Genomic DNA, 21,131 nt, shown 5'->3' on the forward strand with positions numbered 1-21,131 from the left:
CTGTTCCAACTGAAGCCTGTTGAATACCAGATTTTTCTGATAGTGTCACCAGTATTAGATTAAACAATATATATGTCTTATAGGTTAATTCATGATGAGCATTAAATGTATTGATGTTTTACAGCTGGAATATTACCCTATTGTCTTCAAAATCATTTGGATTTGCAATCTAGGCATTAGATTTTTCCATTAGAAATATATGTAAATGAACATTGTTTTGTAAAGACATACTAGGAAGTATGTTTACCCAGCATGGACTGCCCAGTCAGTACAATGAATTGAGAACACTCCAGGTTTATTCACAGATCATACTACGTGATAAAGTTTAGTGGCAAACAAATTATCCTGATACTATTTTTATCTTGAGGTGATATCGGTTCATTAGAATGTTTATCGAGATCTAGGATAAAAGTCAGTCCCCCATTTCTCAATTTTTGAAGTATAGAAACATGAAGGTGAATTCAAAATGTTACATTTTTGTAGTTTTAATTACTTTTATATGTAGATTCGTGTTCTGAAATTTTAATTTCATCAAGCATAAATTGATTTCAGATTTACAGAATTTAAGTATTTTCAGATTGAATGCATTGTTAATTTTGGGGGGGAAAAAAAGCTTCTTTGTAAGACTAAATAATCATCCAGCTGAGTTATCACAATTTTTTTCTGGGAAGAACCCCCCCCCCCCTTTTCCATCTAGGCATTATTACTTTTCTGTATAACCCCACAACTTGATTTATTAGATCAGAAAATTCTTTGATTTAGAGTTGCTTCTACTCAGAATCTGAGAAAATATTCAGGAATCAGGGATCGGATACAAAAAAGAATTTAGAGAGAAAGTAATCAAGGCAGAGTTAATGAACTGGAGTCGTTGAACACTGGGAACAAATTAGATTGGCCGAAGCTAGTTGGTCAGCTTGCCAATATCAACATTACAGGAGAAAATGGTGAAAGACCATTGCATTATTGTGTTGTTTGCTGAGAATCTGAAAATATGAATAAGAAATAACCTATTTGTGAATTGATTGGCTAGGAAAAGAAAGTAAAGAAAAAGATGAGATACTTCTTGAACTGTTTCGGGGGAAGAATTGGTTGGGAGCTATGAATAAGAAAATAGGACATTATTTGAAGCTTAGGAAATAAAATCTCTGGTGCTTGGATGTATTTTTCTTTAGGATAAGTATGATCAATACAGATATAGGGTGAAGGTCTAACTGGAGGTTTTAAAGTTTTATGTTTGAATGTGTAAGATTCCTTGGCCTGCAAGAACCATCTTGGACCATCGATAATCACGACTGACATTTATAGGGAACATCAGTGAATTATACAACAGGTTTTGTGTGATGTTGTAAGAAAGTGTTTTGAACATCTTCAGATTTTGTGACATTAGGGCTATTGATAATGAACAGTTCAAAGGTAAGCAGAAATTAGGAATAGATAAATTTATTTCAAGCATTTGTTATGATGCTGATCATAAAAAGAAAAATTTTTTTAACAGAAAGATAAACAAGTTTTGATATTTCCCAGCTTTCAATACTGAAGTTGAATTTCAGAAACCTTGAAGAAAAAAAGCAGGAATTATGGCATAAGATGATTTATTACCTAAAACCCATATTCACACTATTGGAGTTTAACTCAGAATTATGTCACAAGTTTTTGTTGGGTATTTAAAAAAGTTTTGGACTGTTGGGCATTTAAAACTGTTTTGATTCTAGCATTGACGAAGGTACATGTCAAGTATTTCAGATATACAATTGTTTGTATATACTGTGATGTGTATCAGAAATTTGAAGACATGAGTAGATAGTGATTAAATGGTTTGTTGTTAGCTTCATTGGTGATAAAAGATTTAACAACCAGAGTGCATTAACATTCAACAAATTATAACATTCTCAGAGTCCATTAACTACTTTTGTATCACTTTCAGGAACAGAAGACAAAGAGTAAATCAGCCACCCCTCCCAGTGATGATGTCGCTGATGAGATTGCCAGTACTCCGTTCCCTCTTAAGAACATTGTCAGGAACAGAAGAGGGGCTGTCAGTGCAGAAGTCTACAAGGAAGAAGATGCAGCACAGTATGTCAAAAAGGTAGCTATAGCAAGGGCTTGTCAAAAAGATAGTTAAAGCAAAGGCTTGTCAAAAAGGAAGTTATAACAAAGGCTTGTTTAAAAGGTAACTATAGCAAGGGCTTGTCAAAAAGGTAGTTATAGCAAGGGCTTGTCAAAAAGGAAGTTATAACAAGGGCTTGTCAAAAAGGTAGCTATAACAAGGGCTTGTCAAAAAGGAAGTTATAACAAGGGCTTGTCAAAAAGGTAGCTATAGCAAGGGCTTGTCAAAAAGGTAGTTATAGCAAGGGCTTGTCGAAAAGGTAGTTATAGCAAGGCTTATCAAAAAGGCAGTTATAACAAAGGCTTGTTTAAAAGGTAGCTATAGCAAGGGCTTGTTTAAAAGGTAGCTATAGAAAAGGCTTGTTTAAAAGGTAGTTATAGCAAGGGCTTGTTTAAAAGGTAGCTATAGAAAAGGCTTGTCAAAAAGGTAGTTATAGCAATGTCTTGTCAAAAAGGTAGTTAAAGCAGGGCTTGTCAAAAAGGTAGTTAAAGCAAGTCTTGTCAAAAAGGTAGCTATAACAAGGGCTTGCCAAAAAGGTAGTTATAGCAAAGGCTTGTCAAAAAGGCAGTTATAACAAAGGCTTGTTTAAAAGGTAACTATAGCAAGGGCTTGTTTAAAAGGTAGCTATAGAAAAGGCTTGTTTAAAAGGTAGTTATAGCAATGGCTTGTCAAAAAGGTAGTTATAACAAGGGCTTGTCAAAAAGGTAGTTACAGCAAGGGCTTGTCAAAAAGGTAGTTATAGCAAGGGCTTGTCAAAAAGGTAGTTAAAGCAAGTCTTGTCAAAAAGGTTGTTATAGCAAGGGCTTGTCAAAAAGATAGCTATAGCAAGGGCTTGTCAAAAAGGTAGCTGTAGCAAGGGCTTGTCAAATAGGTAGTTATATAGTAAGCAGTTGTCAAAAAGTAAGTTATAGCAAAGGGTTGTCAAAAAGTAGCTATAGCAAGAGGTTGTCAAAAAGGTAGATATATAGTAACCGGTTGTCAAAAAGTAAGTTTTAGCAAAGGGTTATCAAAAAGGATGCTAAGCAAGTGGTTATCAAAAACGTAGCTATAGAAAGAGGTTGTCAAAAAGTTAGTTATAGCAAGGGATTGTCAAAAATATAGCTATAGCAAATGTTTATCAAAAAGGTAACTATAGAAGTGGTTGTCAAAAAAGTAGCACTAGCAAGGGGGTGTCAAAAAGGTAGCACTAGCAAAGGGTAGTCAAAATGTAGCTATATCAAGTGGTTGTCAAAAAGTAGCTTTAGCATGGAGTTGTCAAAAAGGTGGCTATAGTAAGGGGTTGTCTATTAAAAAGTAGCTTTAGGCCTATAGCACAATGTTGTTAAATAGGTAGTACTAGCAACTGGTTGTCAAAAAGGTAGCTCTTGCAAGGGGTGTGTTAAATGGCATCTCAAAGAAATTAGAAAATCAGGGAATATGAAGCATGATGAAGTAGTTTAGAGCATATCAAAAGTCATATCTATTCATATTATTTCATAGCAGTCTGAAAAGCATCTATTATATACAAATTTAAAGTCATAAAAGTTAATTTCTAAATTTAAGGAAGTCAAACTGCAGGACCACTTTCAAGTAAGGTAGCTTTCAGATTAAGGCAAATCTTACGAAATAAAGCTACAAATTAAGATGTCTAGAATTGTATGGCAAATTGTATATGAGGAGGAAAACAACTCAACACAGTTTCATCCAAATCAAATCACCACAAATCAATATTTTTTCCTCAAAATATGAAAATTTGACCCCACAAAGATTTTACAGTACTTGCAGCAGAGATGCTTGGTTGGCCAGAAGAGGTTGCATATTAATTTAAGGGTCAAAAGGTCAGGGAAGAAGCAAATGACGCAAAAGTATGAGGCTAATTTGGGTACTATTTTGTAATTGCTGTATCAAGTCTGATACAGGGTTCTAGCTGGTCAGAGAAATAAGACTTTTGTCTAGGTCAAGAGAATAATAGGCATTGATAATATTTCTCAGCGATGGAAATTACAAAAAATAGATTTGATCCTGGACTAGCTTTGCTTGTGAACACCATTTCAAATATATGTTTGAAATTTGTGGCTAAAATTAAATCATTGTAAGGGGATATATATACTTATTTTTGTGATACCCAAATTGCAGAAGAAGAAACATACATGCAATTAGAATTTACAGTTAGAAAGTTCACAGTTATTCAAATTCAACTTGAGCCCTTCTTTATTTAAAATATTTATAAATGATTTTCCATCATATTTAGATTCATGTATTGATGAAGTATCACTTCAGACAAAAACTGTGAACTGTTTAATGTATGCAGATGACATTGTTATTTTTTATCAGCTAAAGGTATACAAGCAAGACTTTCTAAACTTGAAAAGTATTGCTCTGATTGGTGTTTAAAGGTAAACATTTAAAAAACTAAAGTCATGATCTTTAATAAAGCTGGTCGTAATTTTACGCAAAAACTAATGTTTCAAAATAATAGGATAGACTGTGTATCTAGGTACAAATATCTTGGAGTTCACCTAATTGCATCTGGAAGTTTTCGTGTAGCAAGATCAGAGTTTTATAAAAAGGCGTTAAAAGCATATTATAAATTGAGAAATGATTTTATTAATTTGAATCCTGGGATTAAAACGAGTATACATGTATTTTAAGATGGCATGGAAGCAGTGAGAAAATGTTTTACACTATAATAGTAGGCCAAAAGCATCTTTATTGCCCATTTTAGAACTTCTTTGACGAAGCTCTGAAATTCTAGCTGTACTATGTGTTATCAGTTTTCTCTCTGGTGCTCAGGATTCTGAGTTATAATTATTTTAATGAAAGGCCAAAGGAAATGAGGAATAATGTAGTTCAAAAGGCAAAGAAAGGATCAAATTATATTCCATTATGGAATACATTGATTTTTGCCCAATGCTATGATTTCGTTTTCTTGTAATTATGCAAGATCCAAGGAGGGTGTTAGACTTTTTAAGTAGGACAGATGGGAGGAGCTTTTTTTTTTATTTGTTTATTACTATAAAGTAGCAAGGATCTAAGATTCATTATTGGACACAGTTGAAAGTTTAGAGACAAGAACACTGCCGACAAGAATGGCCAACATGAGCTTTGTATTGCAAACTAATTTGTTAAAATTTTCTGAGGAAGAACTTGAAAATCTTACTTTGCCTGAGGTAAGGATATAAAAAGGATACTTTTTATATGAAAATTGGGTCAAGTTGCAGAATAGGTTTGTTTGAAATGTATAAGGGCTGTTCAAAAATTATGTGGACTCAGCTAATTATTTACTCTTACAGATGTCAAATAACAATGAAATTTCACAGATTCATATTTCTGAAAGATTCTAGTAATTTTTGGGTAAAATTTTTGTATTTTAATTTCTCCAAAAATTATTGCTGCTTTGATATTGCTGATGGTGATGTACAGAGCACGGCAAACATTTTGAAAAACAAACATGCAGAATCCAAAATTTTACTAATCTATATATATTTAGATTTCTGTCGTAATATTTGAAGTACTAACAGAAATATTTTGATTTTTCTTTGACGTGATCCTTATGAAAACAGCTACAAAAATGATGTCTTGTGATTTGACGGAGCACTTTTTTCAAATTATGTGTAATGCTGGGGAAAAATCCAACATAGACCCAAAATATGCTTGCAGATGAAACATGTAGTAAACCAGTGGTATTCCTGACATCTGTCTACAAATAGCAAATGAGAATTTTAGGTTGTTAGACCTTCTTCGATGACACTTGATCTGAACTGTTAAGAATGTGATTGAGAGAGAATCATTTCAGAAATATCTGCAGTTCCGGGGGTTTTAAAAAATAGAACATACTATACTAGTTTAATAGTTTTCAAACTGAACCAGGAATGGTATATGGATGTTAATGATGAGTGGATGATGTAATCCAAACTGTACAGTATGAAACACTAAAATGTTCAGATTTTTTTTATATAATGACCATAATGTCAAAGATTTACTGCGCCATGACTTCATTATGTGTTCTGTTAAGGTATTCAATGTATAAAGAAGGAATTCTGAACAATTTCAAATCGTCTAAAACTAGTTAAAAATACATTGCTAGATAACGATGAAAGTGAAATGAGCCAAATTCAAATGACTGATAACAAATAAGAAGCTGATCATTTTGCACCTGAAAAGTTTTTGAAGAGTTATCTGCCCTTGATAAAAAGAAGAATTTTTTAATTTTGTCAAAATATCTGTGGTAAATGATTCATTTTATTTCATATTTTAATAAAAAGAGAGTTTACGCATATTTTCACCAAGAGATTTGTATGAAATTCACATTACTTTTTACAATATCTTAATAAAACATGCACTGCCCATAGACGTCAATGTAAAATTTAATGTGCAATTAATTGGACAGTAATTAAAATTTTGTAAATTCATTTGGTGGGGTATGTTTATTTCATAACACCTTCAAAATGTTACCATGATTAATCATTTCGGACCATTCACTTGTTAGGTACAAAATATGGTCGTTATACATTGAATACCTTAAATCAACCAAAATTGATATCAATTTACAACATTTTCATATGAAATATTTTGATGGCCATATATGTAAAGATTCTTTTATATTATGTGTGACTTTTTTCTTGATTATGTTGTCAAATATTTTTTCTTCCAACAAGTCCCCATACTTTTTGAACGGCCCTTGTAATTGGATATTTAAATTATTATTACAGGTTGTGCCAAAAGATTACAAGACAATGGCAGCTCTCTCAAAAGCAATCTCCAAAAACGTTCTGTTCTCACATTTAGATGATAATGAAAGAAGGTGAGAGTCAATAATTTGATAAAATGGCGGGGAATTTTCAATCCTGCTTTTTTCAAAAATAATTATCATCAAATTATGCGATATTGTTATATCTAATTATGCTGTGTTGTTATTTGGCAGAACAGACCTGAAGTATTAGAACTATTTTAGTTTTTGATAACAATTTTAATCTAAACTTTAAAAGAGGGAAAAAATTGACAGCAATTTTTGAATTAAGCTTTCAGTATATAATAAGCTCATTAAGCCGTAGATCATTGAATCTTTTTAATTTTGGATTTTAATTGACTTGAATGTTTGACTTCTTACAGTGATATTTTTGATGCCATGTTTCCTGTCCATCGTCATGCAGGGGAGATCATCATCCAACAAGGTAGGCTACTCCTGTTTTTTTTTTTCTTTTTCTTCTTTTCATTCATTATCAGCAACAAAATTTCATAAAATTCTTAAAATCTGTATGTTTGGTATAGATTAATGATATGCTAATTTAAAATGTGCATAAATTAAAATTTAAGTGTATTTGCATAGTTCTAAGATGGTAAAAGTTTTTTTCAGAGTACCAATTTCATTTCATATGCACTTTGACCACTCCAAAAATATCAATATTTCTATTATGAACATCTGCTAGATTTTTTATTTTTGTGTTTTGTTTTGTTCGTTTGTTTTTGTTTTTTGGAGCAAGAGTCGTATTGCTTATGTGTGTCTTAACTTTGTTTGTCACATGACATTTTTGTTTTATTGTTTCATCACAATATATCACATGACCTCCGTACCATATTCCAGGAACTCTATATGATGATGGTAGATATTTTATATCCCCAATACTTCTTGTGTGTGTGTATAACAATTGTCTCTGTGCACTAAGGATAATTCCATCACAATGGGAATCAGTAAATAATGTTGTTGCCAATATGTGTCTCAGCAGAAGAGCTTTTACAATCAGGACCTGAATGGTTGCCAGTAACACAGGCACTTACTGACATAACAATCAAGTGAACTAATTCCACTGCACACTTCCTGTTGAAACCAATCAGAAGTAACTCTGATATTTCATTGGTTAGTAACCTACTGGTCAGCAGTAAAGAAAACCAGGAAGATTGATTGGTTTATTTTTTGACAGGAGAGGAGAAATGTTTGCGAGTCAGGCCTACCTATTGCTGGATAAATGATTGCAGTATATGCATTAAAGGCATGTGTATAGGGTATCCTGTTTGATCCAGCACTGTTTGTCCCTAATGTCTGTGGTGACCTAATACATATTTTAGTACACTTAATTTGATGGCGAAGTCAAACTTTCTTTTCAGAATTTTTCTGGTGTATCTGCGTTTATTTGTATGCCTGTCATCTACCTTTGTACAAAATTAAAGCAAACGTTGTACAAAAAGTCCTCAATTAAGACACCCAAGCTCTTTATTTGGAGCACAACACTCTCTTTCAAAGGGATATAATTAAGAAAAAGTAAAATTATGTGTAAGTTGCTTTAAAAAAGTTAAATCCACACTTTTTTCCCAAAAGTTTTGTCCCTTGGCTGTCAATGTTGGGGAAAACCCATAGAACTCTCAAAGTAACCTTTGTTGTTTTGTGGTTTGTAACTTTGCATTTTGTGGGGGAAAATTACTTACATCTTGTATTTTGATTGCCCATATATTGAAAGAAAAATAATTAGACAGCAGATTTATTGCAGCACACCCAGATGTTTAGTCGCATAAAGAAGAGAGACATTGTATCTTTCCCTTTTTGTCCTTTTATTGAACCCTGCAAAGGGACACAGACTTGGTTTACTTTTTGCAAAATATGGATTGGACTTTTATCTTCTTTAATAACTGGTCCACAGATAGGCAAAATTATGTGAAAGTTTTCCCACACTATGTTAATTCAGATTCTCATTCATTTACCCTGGTAGTCTAGATCCCACTTTGCTCACTAGAAAAGGGGGGGGGGCTACATGGGAGTAAAGAGGACTGAGTCAATCTGTAAAAGAACATATGACAGAAAGTTTGACATTTGTTTATGAATTGGAATTTTCTTTTTACAAAAGATATCTTCAGAAATATTCCCATATAGTTTTAAGTCATGCAATTTTATCCCCTGATACAAAATGGAGCCACAATATGTGTTCAGAATTTTTCAATTAAGAATATTTTATCAGTTCATTAATTTGAGATGAAAGCATTCTTTCTTTGTGTGATTCAAGTTGCAATGAATTAAATCTTTGTCAGAGGTTCGAATTAAAGACTTTTCTTGTGTAATGCAAGATGAATCAGCTGATTAGCATTGTAGCCCACAGGCCTTTGGTCAATTTCTATATGTGGTACAGTCAGTGTTTGCAATTAGTCATGAATTATTGAGTTTTAGTCTGTAAATACAATTAGTTTTGCTACAATTACAGATTTCTAGTTCAAGTTTCTGAATAAATGTTCCTATAAACAGCAAAGAAATGAATGCTTGCTAGCAGTAAAGTCATTTCAGATAGAACATTTAATTACAGACATTATTTTTTTCTGTTTGTTAATTCATGCATTAGTATTTGTAGGGACTGAAACTGCTGCTATTATCCTAAATTTGTCCTTTTTTCACTTTGACTATTTCTTTTCACCGTGAACCAGAATTGTTATTAACTCACAGTTTAATACCCACATTAAATCCACAGAGTAATACTGTATGGTAGAAATAATACCACAAGAAGGATTGAAGTGTGCTTAAGATTTTGTCACACAGAAATATTGATAATTACTTATTAGTTGTGTATATGCTATGTCTTTTTATTACAATTCTAGTTATTGTTTGTATATATATCAAAACAAGTGCTTTTTAGATATGGTCACTGATATACACATTAAATAATATTCTTTTTGTTTTGAATGAAGAACTTTGCAATGGTACTTAACATTAAAAGATGTTAGGATGAACATTAAGTGGCCCATTGATTAACTTTGGTGTTTTGGAAGAATACCTTGTCTATAATGCTGTCTTGAACAAGTGACCTGTGTGTTATCTTGCATCTGTTTTTTGGACTGTTTTGGAGAGTACAGTCTGTTTATTGCTGCTGTTCTCAGCAAGTGACAAATTGTTTGTGTGTTAGCAGAACAATCTCCTTATACAGCTGTTCTAGTATATTTTGGTATCCTTAGCTGTGCATTGGCTTGCTTCAGTGTTTTCTCTTTGCTTTTCTTTTGGGAATATTATTGGTGTTACTGCATGAAGAGAATGTGGTTTACTATCACTTAAGGGCCAAAAAGCTTGACAAGTTACAACCTGATTAGAAACAACTTTGGGGCAGGGCTTTCTATTTTTAAAAAGCACCCAAAAGCTTTGGTAGGAAAGGATGCAAATCTTATATATAAACTGTTTTTCTGAAACTTAAATTTTTCCCCAGTTAAGTTTCTAAGGAGACCATGTATGGTAATTATAGTCTCTTTGTCATCTCTGAAGGTTGTCACTTCACTTCAAGATGTGCTATTTTTGCTCCAAGATTGCAACATAAGTGTAAAATTCCATTACATAATCAAATTGATGATCTTTCTCTGTAATTCAGTGTCAACAACAGGATTAATAACACTAAACATTGTAGGAAAAAGAAGTGGGGCACCTGTTTGTTTTATTACACAATGTTGCATGTACTTATTGAATAATTGAATGCTGTGTATCTGATCGATTGTGTTACTTTGTAGGTGATGAAGGAGATAATTTCTATGTGATAGACCAGGGAGAAGTTGATGTAAGTAGTAGAACAATAAACCATACAACTCAACAAAATGACTGGAATTTATTTAGATCCTGTGATTTATTATGCCCCGCCATGAATATGGCCGGGGCATATAGAGTTTGTCATGTTCGTCTTCCGACCTTCCATCCTTCTGTCCTTCCATCACACCTTGTGTTTAGCTCAGTTCAAAGCTCAGTTTCAAAGAAACTATTCAAAATATTTTTATCAAACTTGACATGCTGGTACATATTGATAAGAGCTATTCAACTTCATCAACATTTTTTTACCTTGGCCTTTCCTTTGACCTTGACCTCACATTTCTTAAATAAGTGTTTAGCTCAGTTTTAAAGAAACCATTCAAGGTAGTGTAATCAAACTTCATATGCTGATACATACTGAAGTAAGCTATTCAACTGCATCAACATTTTTGACTTTGACATTTCCTTTGACCTTGACCTTACTTTTCATAAATTTGTATTAAGCTCAGTTAAAAAAAAAAACATTCATAATATTTTTATCAAACTTCATATGCTAATACATACTGATGTAAGCTTTTCAACTGCATCAACAATTTTTGGCCTTAACCTTTCTTTTGACCTTGAACTCATTTTTTCTAAGTTAGTGCTTAGCTCAGTTTTGAATAAACCATTCAAGATATTTTTATCAAACTTATATGCTGATATATATTAGTGAGAGCTCTTCAACTGCATTAAAAATTTTTGACCTTGAACTTTCCTGTGACTTTGACCTCACTTTTCTTAAATTTGCATTTTGCTTAGTTTGAAAGTAACCATTTAAGATATTTTTATGTAAGCTTATGCACTTATACATAATTTGGTGAGAATTTATCATTTATATCCAATTTTTTAGATTACAATTTCAAAGAAACTATTCAAGATATTCTCATTAAACTTCATACACTAATACAAATTTTTGTGTTGCATTACTAATATACCTTAGATGGGGCATTCATGTACTATGGACATATTTCTAGTTATAAATCACGTGAAATAAGGAAGTCCTTTTGTCATTGCACTCTATTCTGTGTAGACATTGACAATCCTTACTGCTTTCTGGTATTATTTCCTACGCCTGCATGATCGTTAACATTTTCATATTTACATGAAAAATTGGCCAAGTCTTAAGAAAATTGGTAGCTCACACTGTGTTTCAATGATTGAGAGCTTTGTCTTCTGCTAGGAATAGGTTAGCATTTGTCAAAAGGAATGGTTCAGCTTCCTCTGGGAGCCTGATTTATATCAGGCTATGTCAACTGCTGACAGACTATGACAATTCTCATTCCTGTTTTTAAAAAATCCCCCATCCTACAATTGTGTCAATAAATAAATTACTCCACAGGCATCAATGCAGGCAGGCTAACAGATAATTTCAGAAATTGAAATGTCTTAAAAGAATTTGTGGAGGGAGTCCAAAATATTTCAAATTGGAAAGCCAGTGAGATTAATCTTACAATTTCAGACTGTAGTACTGGTAGTCATAAATATTTGAGAAGTTATATATACCTCAATTTATCTAGTATAGGGTTTCAGAGTCAACCAGTTCACAGAGATTAATTTTTCATCATACATGTACAAAGGAACAGGATTACTAACAAAAATGATTGTTAAAATGTTGTTGATCTCTCATATATTCTGTGCTCACAAATAAATTTGTATTTTAGTTAATTATGTCTTATAAGAACAGAGGTTTATGGTGCTAAATGACACAAGGGCAATAATGAAGTTTTTAACACTACCTGTAAGAATATTTTGCTTCCAGGTTTTTGTGAATGATGAACATGTGACAACCATTGGGGAGGGAGGCAGTTTCGGAGAGCTGGCTCTTATTTATGGAACACCTAGAGCAGCTACAGTCAAGGTGAGTACTACTCATGGAAATTCTATTGACAAAAGGCCTTAATAAAAATGTTTGTTTTCTCTTAGCCCCCCCCCCCCCCCCCCCCTGCAAATTTAAGTTAGGTCTATCAACTTAAAAAGAAATTGCCATTGAAATAATGTCATGTTTTTTTTTATAAATCTTAGGCTAAGGGAGACGTGAAGCTATGGGGCATTGATAGGGACAGCTATAGAAGAATTTTAATGGTGAGTATCTTAGTTTGATCAGAAAAGTTTCATTTCTTAGTTACATCAGTGTTTTTCATAAGTTATAAACTTTTGTTTCTTTCTTTATCAGCAATATTTCTTATTTTTCAGGGTAGCACAATTAGGAAGAGGAAAATGTATGAAGAATTTTTAGGAAAAGTTTCGATTTTAGGTAAATATTTTTTATAGTTCCAGTAAGAAAAAGGTTTTATGTATCTTGTCTGGTAAAGTCAAATGGTTTTACATACATTTTGTATTCTGCTGAAATATAATATCTATACATATTACAAAGACTTCAACAATCTGCAGTTATGAAAGTGTAGAAAAAAACAAACCTCATTAATCAGAAAGATGTATTACATGTACTTTAAGGTGAGGCATCAATTGATGTCCATTATAATATATCTTAAACTTGTCAGCTTGTCTGTACTTAAATGTTGAGGAAGTGTGGCTTATCCTCTAGTCTTTATTTACATCATGCAAACCACTGGACAAAGTGAATGATGAATATGAAAAATGCAAGGAAAATAGACCCCATCTTACCCTGAAATTCAGCCCTACATTCCCTTGGGAAATTATAGGAAAAATCTTAAGAAACCTCTTTGTCAAAAATAATAGGATCACAAATTCACAATGTTAGATCATAACCCCTATGATTGATTTTGGCCACAATTGAGAGTATAAGTTTTATACATATTAATTCAATGGGGGAAAAAAAAATAAAAAAATCTTTACACAAAAAAGAAAGCCACAATTAGTCGTACATGTATTATCATACAAGCACCATGTAATATTAAATCAATTTTATTCATATCATGTTCATACAACTTTGATTTAGTGGTTTAGTACTCTATCTCAGTATAGTTTCAGTGATCCTGCTCTGTACAATGACCCTGTCTCAAATGTTACATATAAATTTGAGTCTACATAGACCAAGCTCCAGAGAGGTGCTGTTCAGTAGTGGTCTGATAATCCTAAATCTGTCTTGTGTTTTACAGACAATTTAGACAAGTGGGAGAGATTGACGGTAGCAGACTCTTTAGAGCCGGTACAGTTTGAGGACGGGGAGGAGATTGTCAGGCAGGGGGAACCAGGAGACGATTTCTTTATTATCACAGAGGTCAGGATAATAGACAATGTGTACAGAAAATCAACAGGGAAAATTTGCCATTTTATTTATAACCATATGCCCTTGTTATCTGTAGGTGAATTTAAAATGGTTTGAATTACATGTATAATAAAAATGTTAGTTTTCTTTCAACATTACTCTGTAAGAGGGAATTTAAACGGGGTGAAATCATTGCAAGCATGAAAGGGTCAAATAAGGGGGCAGAAATAACAGCGCTATGCTGTAGTAATCATTTGGTGATGGCTAAGGTGCCTTCACTACAGTCGGAGTCATATACAGTGTATTTGCTGTGAAACTGCTAATTTTCTTGGGAGTTTGATTTTTGTGGTATGAGTAGACTGGTAAATTTATGTTCTCCATGTATGTAAAAATTTTATGTACATATATAGAAAACTCAGCACTTCTTCATGTACATATGTAAAACAACTCATCACTTCTTCAACCCACACTAACCAATTTTTTTTTTTTCAGTTTACAGTTTAGCAATAAATTTGTTTTATCAAGATGTATGTAAACTGCTGAAATTATGATGATATGTCTTCAACACAATCATGTACTGTATATATAGCTCATTGTTTTCAGGGCACTGCTGCAGTATTACAGAGGCGGTCAGAAAACGATGAACCCGTGGAGGTGGGGCGCCTTGGGGTTTCTGATTACTTTGGTAAGTTTTACATCCAGTTTTCAAATTTTTAGAAGTGGGTCATTTCTTGCAGTAAATGAAATACCCCTCCTCCTGAAAAAATTGATTACTTGGTTTCATCCCCTAATTTAGTGTTTTGAAAAAGTGGTTGGAGATCCACATGGAAGCATTAAAAGGAATTTGAAATGAAATTTTCCATGAAGGCCATGATCAACATTTCCCAGACGGTAACATTTCAAAATTATTTGTTTCAGGTGAGATTGCCCTGCTCTTGGACAGACCTCGTGCAGCAACAGTCGTGGCCCGAGGTCCATTAAAATGTGTCAAGCTGGATAGAGCTCGATTTGAAAGGGTCTTAGGACCATGTTCTGATATTCTTAAGAGAAACATTGCACAATACAACAGTTTTGTGTCCCTGTCAGTGTGATTAACCAAAGATTGAACAATTCTATCAATTATTTTTATGTATGGTGGGTAAGTTTTTGCTCATTGCCATAGTTTTGTTAAAAAATCATGTTGTGTTTAAAAAAGGTCTGGCAAGCTGCAATAATTTTCTGTCTATCAAACGGAGCTCTTCCTTATTTACTTGCTTTATACATTGAGTTTCTTCTGTAAAAAATTTGTATCAGTTCAGGATATTTAAAAATACTCAGTCACAACAACCATAAACTTTGACATGCTAGAAAGTATTATTAGCATTACTTTAAACAGTATTGAATCACAAAACTGAAAGGAATGTATCAGTAAATTAAGTGTGAAATATACCTTAATAATGGGTATGATATTGAGCCTAGTGGCTATGTTAAAAGAACTTGCCAGAGATAAAAACTATTGTTTGATATTTTATTCCTTTGTTAGGAAGTATCTCATGAATTTTTGAATAAATAGATTTAAAAATCATCATTCTGGGGTATTATTAATTTGTGTCCTTTTATGTTTTATCATGAAATGGTTCGTCCCAGGAGACTTTCCAGGAGACTGCAGCTGAGAACATAAGTTATTAATAATTATGAATGTTTCAGTTGTCACTGCAGTTTTTTTTAAATACATGTAACAAATATCACTTTAAACCGGTTCATTTTTATTACGTAATGTAAAGAAAATTGAAAATCCAAATTATTGTATTTCTTTTATATTACCACATTAATCATATTTGTACCTTAATGGGGATTCACCCTTTTGATCATAAGGTAGTGGAACGTTTTGCAATTACATGTACATGTATTTTTGAGAGATCTTTTTTACAAGCTGTCTAATATATATAAGAAGGAATAGACTTTTCTTGTTCACTAATATGTATAAAAACATTTTAAAAAAAATCGCCATTATTATTTGCCACAAGAGGATAGTAATTATGAAAGGCTGGAAGTTTTGCCTATTTTATGAGAAATAGTTTCCCGTAGATATTTATGACAAAGATTTCAATATGAGAACGTTCAGATAAAGAAAATGACAGGCTTTCTATTACAAGAAAAGCTGCCAAACACGACTAGAAGATTGTGTTCAGGAGTCTCGCATCCTCTCACCTTACAGTCGCACAAAACGAGAATGATTCTCTCTTCTTTTTTCATGGAAGAATATTGTATGATTATTTTTTGCAATGTTTTAGAAAGCAAACAAAATGTGCATTGGATATTATGTGTAATATAGAGATGCATAAACTTTACCTTTTCTTCCCAAAAAAACATGAGACCTTAAAAAGATTGAATTTGGTAAACACAACTAGAGTTGCCTTTACCTTGATTCTCAGTTTGTTGCTGAAAAGAGATGTAGTGTTAAAGACCAGAAAAAAGGACACTCTCAAAAGTACATGTGAATGCTGGTAGAAACATGGAATTTAGAGATACAATCAAATTTTTGTCAACAAAAGCCTTTCTATGAAGGTTTGAAATAAATAAAATGCTGCCCATTTCATGACATGGCATTTTGACCAGTAATTGATTCCCTAATAAGGAAAGTCATATTTAGGTGAATTATAGAAAACCCTTTTATTGTACTTTGTGATCAGAGACCCCTAGAAATCATAGACTTGAGACTTAAAAACTTTTTAAATCACTAAAGCCCCACAACATGGGGTATGTTTGGATGGATTTTGAAGGGGCTCTAAACAATAACTTTAATTTGGAAGTTTGAGAAAGTTGTACCATATGAAGGTTTACATACTGAGTTTCACTATAGGGCACTACATTATATCTCCTGTAAACATGTTCAAAGACAATGAAGTATTAGTGAACAGAAATTCAATGTTTTTACTTGCATTGGGAAGAGATGTAGCTGTAAAAAAATGTTTTCAATTACTTTAGCTTTATCAAATATAATGTTACTTACTTTAATCTTTTCTAAATTGTGTCATTTACTCTAAATTTCTGTTTAATCCATTTTTACCCCAAAGGGCAGATTATTCTGACTGCATAAAAACGACAATGAATTTAGAACTCATCAGTGAGTCTTGTTCAGGGCTTTCTTAAAATGAGTATGAGTTATCTCTCATTTGCAAGAGAGATGGAAGAAGAGAGATAACTCATTTTATCGGCAAAGATTATTAATCCTGAGTATTATTTTCTTTGAGATGAATACGCATACATGTACTTTAATGTAAGATGAAATATCAAAGAAAATTTTGTTATAATTGAGATTAAATTTTTCGTCTTCATGTGTCGTACGACCGCTCGCCTTGTTCGCCCATCATCTTTGTAGAAGAAGATGCATCACCGAGAGACTTTTTTTTTAAATTGTGTCAAAATAGAAAGATATAACCTAATTAATTTAACAAAGAAGTATATTGGCAACGCTTAGTTTGACATGAGTTAAAAAAAAATAAAGGAGTTAATATTTGGGAAAAAAAAGGGTATTTGGTCAAGAGATCCACAAAAAAATAATTCTAAATTGTATTATGTATTAAAATGCTGGGTCACCATTCAAATTTTAGAGAAATTAAATATTTTACAGATTTTTAGAAGAGCAGATAACTCTTTTTATGAAATAGGGGAAGAAAACGAACAGTGGTCGATTTAAAAAAAAAACTTACAAAACAATACTTTTCTGTGAGCAGGACATAAAACACGGCCTCTTGGAAATTCCAGAGGTGGGGTCAGGTGCCTAGGATGAGTGAGCATCTCCTGTCCACCTGAAACACCCGCCGTAAGCTCAATTTATTGATTAGGTAGACGGAATAATCCGTAGTCAAATTTAGTATAAAATCAAAAGACCTTACAATTGGTAAGAAATATGTCGGTGAAAATAAGACCCAAGGATATTTTGTATTTGCTAACACGATTATTATAACGACCATAGAATTAACAAAGTACTAACTCCAACTTATTTTTCAGTAGCCTGTCTCTTAAAAATTGATCGTACTCATAGCATGCTCTTGAATATTGAATAAGTTGGAGGACAAACACCATTTTCAGGTGATAGTGGAATGTTACTACATAAACATGGAAAACCTGACGTCATATCTTTTGACATACAATTTAGTTGTTAGCTGTCCCTTATCGTCTATTGTGAGTAAAACTTAATGTTAATCAAAGGATTTTCTCCATACATTTCATGTTGTTTGTTTTTATTTCTTTAACATTTTATAAGGATTTTTAAGCTGAATGTATACTGGAAATATCATATATCCCTCTATTTTACATCAAATACCTTAAAACGAAATGCATCAACATCTTGGATCTGATCCTCCCAAAAAAGATAAACTACTGAACGAAAAATGAAATTCAAACATTTCCGTCTTATCACTTGACTACCTTGAGAAACCGTGAAAATACTCAAATGTGATCGAGATTATATATATGTTGAATATCTTGACCTAAATATAACTTGGAATTGGAACTCACTGTCTTGTAACTTCGAAATCTCTAAATTGTTATAATAAATCACTGAATAACACATTTCTTCATGCAGGGGTGGTGTTTGACGCAATATTGTCGTCAGTCAGTACATATGTATCCTAAAAGTTTGATGATGATATATTGGGTGTTTTGCATCAATAAGAAATCTGCAACATCTGTGATATTAACTGTTGAAAATCTTAATAGTATTTCTGTATGAAAGTAAGTATATTATTTTTAACAAACTTTTAGAAATTTAATCAGAGATCGATAAAGAAGGAAAAAAATTATCGGCATTAACCACGCAACATGTGTCAGGAAACACATCAATACCTGCCGGTGAGGAAAAAAATGATTGAAAATTGTCATAAATATGTGGAGCTAGCGAGGACTTTGACCACACATTAAAGAAAACATGAATCTCCTGTTGAGCTCTCGGTTCCTGATCTGTTTGTTTTTTATAATGGGAATGATCTCTGCCACCAAGCATCACAGTGCATCAGGTAAGATTTCGATACAAGCCTTGTTATTACATTCCAGCGCATATTTTGGAGTCGTGTTTTTGTGCCTGAGTATATTGAAAACGTACCGCATATTGCATGCAATAGAGATACTTGGAGGTTGGTGTTATGTCAACTACTTATTGCGGCACGAATATTCAAAGCAAAATACTAGGACTTGTTGGAAGTCATAGTGAAAAGGATGAAAATAACAGTGATCAATCTCATACATTCTGTAAACAATACGAATCGTGAACAGAGTAAAAAAAAAAGACCCCTGGAAACATCAGAGGTGGGATCAACTGCCTAGGAGATTGAAGCATTCTCTGACAACCTGTCACATCCGCGCTGAGCCCTCTGTGTTGTGAGCAGGTAAAAGGAGTATTCCGTAATCAAAATTGGTACACAAAAATGGCCTGACAATTGAAAGGAAACAGTCATAATACGAACCAAAGATAATTTGTATTTAAGGAATAACTGTCTAGTTTTTTGGTTTTATGATGTGATCAATCAATTTGCTCGCGTGATAATTTGTATAAACGCCGAAGGCGCGAGCAAATTGATTGATCATCGTCATAAAACCAACAAACCAGACAGTTTTTCCTTATATTTACATTTTTACCTGATCCTTGATTCAATTGAAAAAAAAAAAATTATTCAATGATAAGAAATCTCAGCATCCCTGCCAGGTGTATAACTAAGCAACACACAGCGAAAAAGGCATGCAGTTTGTGACATGCTGAGCAAATCGATTTATGGGGTTACAAAGCTTTTACCTTATTTGTAGTTTTAACTCGGACAAAGACATTGGAAAATGTAAATATTTGCAAATAAAGTCAAAATAACGACCAAAAACTTTGCAAAATGACGATTTTTATCAAGATTGTTAAATTCCTGTAGTATTAACTTGTTTTGCAGTAGTCTGCTTTGGTTTAAAAATTGATCGTGCTCAGAATGGGAGACATGAACACCATATACAGGTAATTGTTGAATGTTACTACAAAAGCTGAAATTGTCCCATGTGATATTGTTAGTTGGGCTTTAATGTCTATAGTTGGTAAAACATCCAAATGTGAAACAGATGTAGCAGACTCTGTGGTGTTTTATTTCAAGTACACTGGGATATATCGAGTCGAGACATGCATGAAAATAATTGTTAATTGATAAAATGTTGTCGATGGAACTAATTCGAACTGAAGGCCACCTCGAGAGTTTTTTTTTTTCTACTTCTGAAGTTTTTTCCGAAAATAAATTCTGCTTCATGAGAATAGAATAACAGGTCGGCTAATAAAGGCGACAGATATAGCCCACCGGAAGCGAGATAGAAACGTAAAGCGCAATCAGTGATAATTTAAAGATAAATCAACATTATATATATTTATTATATTCTGTTCTAGGTATCAGGAGCAGAAGAGAGGGAATAGTACCAAAAGTCCAGAGAATTTTTTGTCAGACTTGTACTTTGTTGCATAGAGCCTCCGCAGAGATGATGAACTACTGTAGAAAGGCCCTGTGTAAAGGCACTCGCAGGACAAATTCTTCGCCGGGATCTTGAATTTAATTGTATTGTGATCATCATTCTGCAGTTGATAAGCAGAGGAATCATGAGTTAATATGTGCGAAAATACAATACTGTACTTAATAAAAACTCATTGTAAATAATACTTGTTGGAATGTTGTTTATATTGATTATATTTATAGATAACAAAAGTGTAAATAGACCAAAAAAATCTTGTCTGCATGGTTGGTAAAGATTATAAAACAATAATAAAGGTTATATTTAATTAATTACAAATATAGTACAGGGTTGTCCCTTAGACCAGGGGGCCGGGGAATTTCCTCGCCTATAATGATGTAATCCCTAGGTTATTTTGTTATTCTTCCTAAACTCCCCATTAGGGGAGGGACCCCAGTCCCCCTTCTACTTTTATAAATGCCCCCTTCTATTTCAATTCTTAAGGAGAACCTGTAGTAGGTACAAATTGCTTAACAAATATATATAAATAGTAGACAGTTCTACAGTTTACTTCAAATGCCTTTAAATACGTATCTATCAGATTTAAATAAACAATGATTTGCTTTTGTAAGCCACAGTGGTTACTGGTGTGGTTTTCCCTACAATATGCTAATGGTTAGCGATTGATGGGTAATGAGTTGTTTTCAATGTGATAAATATAAAGTATTGTCTATATAAATAGGTTTATCCCATGTTTACCTCTTTATCCCGTGGATATGACTCAATATTTACATTTGCAAATGTTTTCTTTTATATAACACTATCAAAAGCAATGCGTATCTATATCCGTATAAACAGGGGTTCCTCGCGTCATA

The 21,131-nt window shown here is 32.9% G+C and overlaps 1 protein-coding gene and 1 long non-coding RNA gene across 4 annotated transcripts in view; both read left to right on the top strand.

The window, feature by feature from the left end:
- Positions 1-15,370, top strand: part of LOC133204477 (cAMP-dependent protein kinase regulatory subunit) — a 51,415-nt gene extending 36,045 nt beyond the window's left edge. For all 3 annotated transcript variants that reach the window (XM_061340218.1, XM_061340219.1, XM_061340217.1), the window contains 10 exons: positions 1,925-2,086; positions 6,799-6,890; positions 7,199-7,260; positions 10,559-10,605; positions 12,373-12,471; positions 12,636-12,695; positions 12,807-12,867; positions 13,694-13,815; positions 14,407-14,488; positions 14,722-15,370. In XM_061340218.1, the coding sequence (XP_061196202.1) occupies positions 1,925-2,086; positions 6,799-6,890; positions 7,199-7,260; positions 10,559-10,605; positions 12,373-12,471; positions 12,636-12,695; positions 12,807-12,867; positions 13,694-13,815; positions 14,407-14,488; positions 14,722-14,894 (960 nt within the window). In that variant the 3' untranslated portion in view covers positions 14,895-15,370. The remainder of the gene's footprint in view (positions 1-1,924; positions 2,087-6,798; positions 6,891-7,198; positions 7,261-10,558; positions 10,606-12,372; positions 12,472-12,635; positions 12,696-12,806; positions 12,868-13,693; positions 13,816-14,406; positions 14,489-14,721) is intronic.
- Positions 15,371-18,687: 3,317 nt separating this feature from the next.
- Positions 18,688-20,462, top strand: LOC133204506 (uncharacterized). Its single transcript, XR_009723584.1, has 2 exons — positions 18,688-18,803; positions 20,198-20,462. It is a non-coding gene; the product is annotated as an uncharacterized LOC133204506 (long non-coding RNA).
- Positions 20,463-21,131: the final 669 nt, after the last annotated feature.

This window comes from Saccostrea echinata, unplaced genomic scaffold (assembly GCF_033153115.1).
Source record: "Saccostrea echinata isolate AGI-Se365-2 ecotype Australia unplaced genomic scaffold, CSIRO_AGI_Sech_v1 ptg000053l, whole genome shotgun sequence".
NCBI lineage: Eukaryota > Metazoa > Mollusca > Bivalvia > Ostreida > Ostreidae > Saccostrea > Saccostrea echinata.